Source organism: Perkinsus marinus (genome assembly GCF_000006405.1).
Source record: "Perkinsus marinus ATCC 50983 genomic scaffold scf_1104296948432, whole genome shotgun sequence".
Classification (NCBI taxonomy): domain Eukaryota; phylum Perkinsozoa; order Perkinsida; family Perkinsidae; genus Perkinsus; species Perkinsus marinus.
Window position 1 is genome coordinate 6,194 of NW_003210197.1, and position 4,503 is coordinate 10,696.

The 4,503-nt window shown below is 46.8% G+C and overlaps 1 protein-coding gene across 1 annotated transcript; it reads left to right on the forward strand.

Moving 5' to 3' along the window:
• Positions 1–1,088: 1,088 nt before the first annotated feature.
• Pmar_PMAR010696 (Ervatamin-C, putative) lies at positions 1,089–3,956 on the forward strand (the record flags this gene model as incomplete). The annotated part of the gene is made up of 10 exons (XM_002778706.1): positions 1,089–1,171; positions 1,246–1,340; positions 1,572–1,688; positions 1,765–1,867; positions 2,002–2,077; positions 2,122–2,213; positions 2,264–2,410; positions 2,444–2,526; positions 3,340–3,410; positions 3,507–3,956. 10 exons carry the CDS (start codon positions 1,089–1,091, stop codon positions 3,954–3,956), a joined length of 1,317 nt encoding a protein of 438 aa, XP_002778752.1.
• Positions 3,957–4,503: the final 547 nt, after the last annotated feature.

A 4,503-nucleotide genomic window follows, 5' to 3' on the forward strand; every position in this document is an offset into this window, starting at 1 on the left:
GTGCGGCTTCCTCAATTAACGCCATCTTGGTGATATCTGTTCCTGTCGGCTTCAGAGCCATCTGCGCGAAGCAGGAGAGGATACAGTTTCCACCACCAACTAATCTTCACCGAAAAGTTAGGTCATTCCTGTTTCCACCCTACTATTCCCAATATGCTAAAACTCAGTACGGTGACCTGTTTCGCGAAAAAAATATATAAACTCCCTTTGAAATCCGGTTGGCAACTATTTGGCATTATCCAAGTTTGCGACACCTGTCACGTCAGAAGCAATGCGACTGGTCCCGGCCTCAAGCGACCTTTGCATCGCCGCCTGAATTCCACACGGGAAATACTTCGACCAATATCGGCCCTCTAGGTGGAGTGAGACGGTAAGTCTTGTATAGCCTCATGAACTGAATTAATATAATAAAATTAATCTGTTGCCACCGAATGCCATATTTTCAATGTAGTCATCGGAAGTTGAGAACATCATTGAGCCTTCAGATCAGATCAGCACCATAATTAGTTTCTCCCATCTATGGTGAATCCTTTCGCTAAGCTCAATAGCCGGTTCCTCACCTCGGTAGCCAGCCACGTTATTGCTATGGAGCGCCCCCGGCCACGATGGTCACCGGACCAACAACACAGCAAGGTGCTGGCTCTGTCGCAGTCTTGGGACTTATGTCGTGTTGCCAGACAAATCGCAGTCGGCATTCACCTATAGCGGAGTACACAGTGAAGAAGCCCCCACCGGAGGCGGTGGGCATCACAGAATTTATAAATCCATTGGCACTAGGTGGTGAGCTGCGAGTGAGAGTAAGTCTGTGAGACTGTGACAGTAATGTGTAGGTGATCATCAATGGAGTTCATTCGTGAGAAACATTTCACGACTACTGCAGCAGTAGTCGTGAGATTTGTTTTTCACTGTGTGGAATGCTACGGTGCTAGCTGCGGTGGCGCCGTAGCGACGTCACGGACAGAACGTTTTAATAAAGAATTCGTAGGCGAAATACATTCCCCCGTACTTCGTAAAGAATCCTCTGGTCTCCAATCGATCAGCAAATCCCTATCATGTGGTTCACCGCCGGGACTCTCCACTTCATTCTCATGGCTCAAGCTATCGCTGGAGGATCGGATCGTTATGGTCAGCTCGAGAATATCGACCAGGCATTCCACGACTTCATGACACGGTGAGATGATCCGTTCCCTTCAGCATCTACTATATGCCATCTGTCTCTCTCATCGGCTATCAGAGTTCTTGAAGATACAATAAGAAGTATGAGACGGATGAGCAGTACCAGGTTGCAAAGGCTGCTTTTGCAAGAAACGTAAGGGAGATAGAAGAACTGAGAGCGAACGGTGAGCGATGGAAGCTTCTATTCCTCTTATGTTCATTATATAGACGATATAACTCATGAAGTCGGTCTCAACGAGTATGCAGACCTGCCACCTGAAGTATCCGATAGAGTGCTCCAGTGTGCAGAAGATCCACGATCCAAAGGGAACTTGCGATCAGCCAATGCGACTTGTAGGGTCGCTCTCATCTCGTTACACTGAAGCGGCTCCAGTGAAGTCGAAAATGTCCCTCAGACTCACAAGATCTCATCATGGATCTTCCTCCGTCGATTGATTGGGAAGCCGCTGGCGCTTTGGCTCCAGTCAGGAATCAAAAGGCTTGTGGTGCCTGCTACGCCATAAACGCTGCCAGTAAGTTTCTGGTGGCTTTGAGTACTTCGTAGATTTCGGTGCTTCTCATTATTACAATCGTCGGTGTTTCCTTCAGTCGTCATGGAGAGCCGTTTCAAGATACAAACCAAAATTACTAAAGTGGTCCCGTTCTCAGTTCAACAGATAGTTGACTGTAGTGGACCCAACGAAAACAATTTGTGAGACAGCGCTTAGTTATTCGAACGAGTCGAATTAGCATTCTATGACCTGAGCTCTCTATCAGTGGCTGCGTAAGAGGCACAGCCTCGGGGTCATATCTGTATGCGTTTGACGATGGCATTGTGCGGGACAGAAGCTATCCCTATAAGGCTAAGGCCGGCAGGTGTAAGACGTCCATCACTAATGATCCGAAGGAGCAGTGTCTCAAGGTGGGTGTGCCTCAACGACACAGCTCAGTGCTGGTTATGATTAGAGTGGTGATATTGCTTCAATCCCGATTGTACCGGCAGCCAACGAGGCTCTAATGATGCAAGCTGTGGCTACCGGGCCCGTGACGGTTAGATTGTACGCTGAGGCCCCGCCATTCAGACATTACACGGGAGGGATTATCACAGGTGGGAGCACGCGCGCCTAGAAGCGAAGAACGTCTTCGTTCAACTTCGTAGTCAAGAGCTGTGGAGTCGCTCCCGTAAGTCATACGGTAACTATCGTGGGTTACAACACTTCCTCGAAGGGGAGTTCGGTGAGTTTAAAATATCTAAGTAGCACTCGGTGTTCATTTATCTATATGCTAGGTATTGGAAGATTCTCAACACCTGGGGGGAATCTTGGGGACTGAGAGGTTTCGCTTACATCGAACGAACCGGCAACGAACCAGGTAACGTATAGTCACTATTGACCGTGAGTGTTCTTGTCACTATCATTGCGACTATGTACGGTTCTCGGTTACTAGATATTCTATACCATAGAATGGTTCTATGTGGTTCAAGATCCCATGATAATCTATAGGTCCATGTAATATCCTCTCCCAACAGGAGTACTTCGTAACGTTCCGCTCCACCATTAATAGCTCTCCTTGTGCTAGAAGTCGTTGAAGGTGCTTCATGTGCGGAGTGTCGAAACAAGTGCTCGCGTATGATGCGAGGCATCATCGTGCCACCTCTATGCTGCTCATATGCATCCCTCGTTTCGTTGTAACACTACGGAATCCCTAGTATAGATTTCGCTATCTTTTTCATATCGTATTATCTATTGTATGAGTCCCACATCACCCAATAGTATAGTGATGTGTTCTTTCCCATCTTTTTCCGAGACATTCTGCTATGCGTCTCGAGGTGAGGTTCAGTTATTTGTTTGCGTCCTTCCTGACGAGCCGGTTATCCTGTCGTATTATACGCGTTCAAAACTAATACTTTTCAATTGATATGAGTTGAGTTGAATCTTCAATAATCACCGAGAAAAGCCCATCATAGACAGCTTCGGCGGCTATCAGTCAGCTTTGCTCAGAGAACGGGGAATGTAACAGCGACGACAGCTTGAAGGGGCCTCGCCTGGATATCAAGGAATGTGATATCCTTGCCGTTCACGTCATCTAGTTAATAAATCGAGTCACTATCGGGAATACTCAACATCGGGAGTACTGAAATATAAAATCGGCGAGTATTGGCGAGTGGTTCTTAATCTCTAGCAGTTACTATTTGGTTCTACACGGGTCAGAGCTTGGACGGACTCACTCAAGAGGGTGAACTAGGGTATAACGTGGTACGGCTCAGCTGCCCCGGGTAGAGAAATTGACTGAACTAGGGTATATCGTCGTATGGCTCAGCTGCCTCGGGTAGAGAAATTGATTTAACTAAGGTATATCGAGGTATGGCGTCTGAACCACCACAAAGGCACACGCTTCTGCTCAGAACTTCCAGGTTGGAAGATCTCCTTGAGCAGGAGGATCCTTCTAAGGACTTCATCCGCGACCTGAGAGTGTGTGAGATCGCCAAGCTCTTTGCACTGCGGGGTTGCTGGGGAGAAATTGATGATAACGAGAAATATGAGGAGCTTAGAGCCGCTTTGGGCACATCACTCATATTTGGCTCGCCGCGATATATCGACAGTATCACCCTGGAAGGCAAAGTCGTGGAAGGTACCGAAGTCTGGGTCGACGCTGCTAGATGCAACCGCCGTTATGCTAGACAGGTGCCAGTGATTCAGCTCAGAGAGCGAGTCAAGAAGTTGAAGATTGATAGCGATGTGCTTGAGGGTTTACTGATGAGATTGGAGTTCCACAAAAAGAGAGGACGTCCACCAGTGTAGTTGTGCAGATTGCACAACTATGGAATCTTAGCTTAGCTCGAAGCTAGTTGATGAGTTTATGAGTTTAATTGTAGATAGAATCACTAGATTCCATTAACCATTGCCTTGAGTTCCCAAATGGTTAACATGGTGGAGAACCCGTTGACAACTTCCCCAAGTCCTGTTGGTTTACAAATTGCTGAAGCTTTTGGTGTAGAGAACGTTTATCTCTTAAGACATGTTACTGATGAAGAGTTTACCAAGAAGTGTGAGGAGATGCTTACCGATAAGAAAGCGACCTTTGGTGATATATTGGCTTGGCGTGATTATATGGAGGGTATTAGAAATACCCGTTCACAAATGTGCGAGTCATCTTCAGCGTCTCGTAGATCTGGCGCATCAACTTCTAGTGAGCCAGAGGTTATTACGTCGAGGATTGTAAACACTGTTTCTAAGTTACCGCTACCTAATGGTGAAGCTTATAATGGTTTTCAAGATAAGAGGAGTATCAGCTGGTTTGTTAAGGAGATTCAGAATACTAGTAAGCTTTTTCAGTTATCATGTCGTG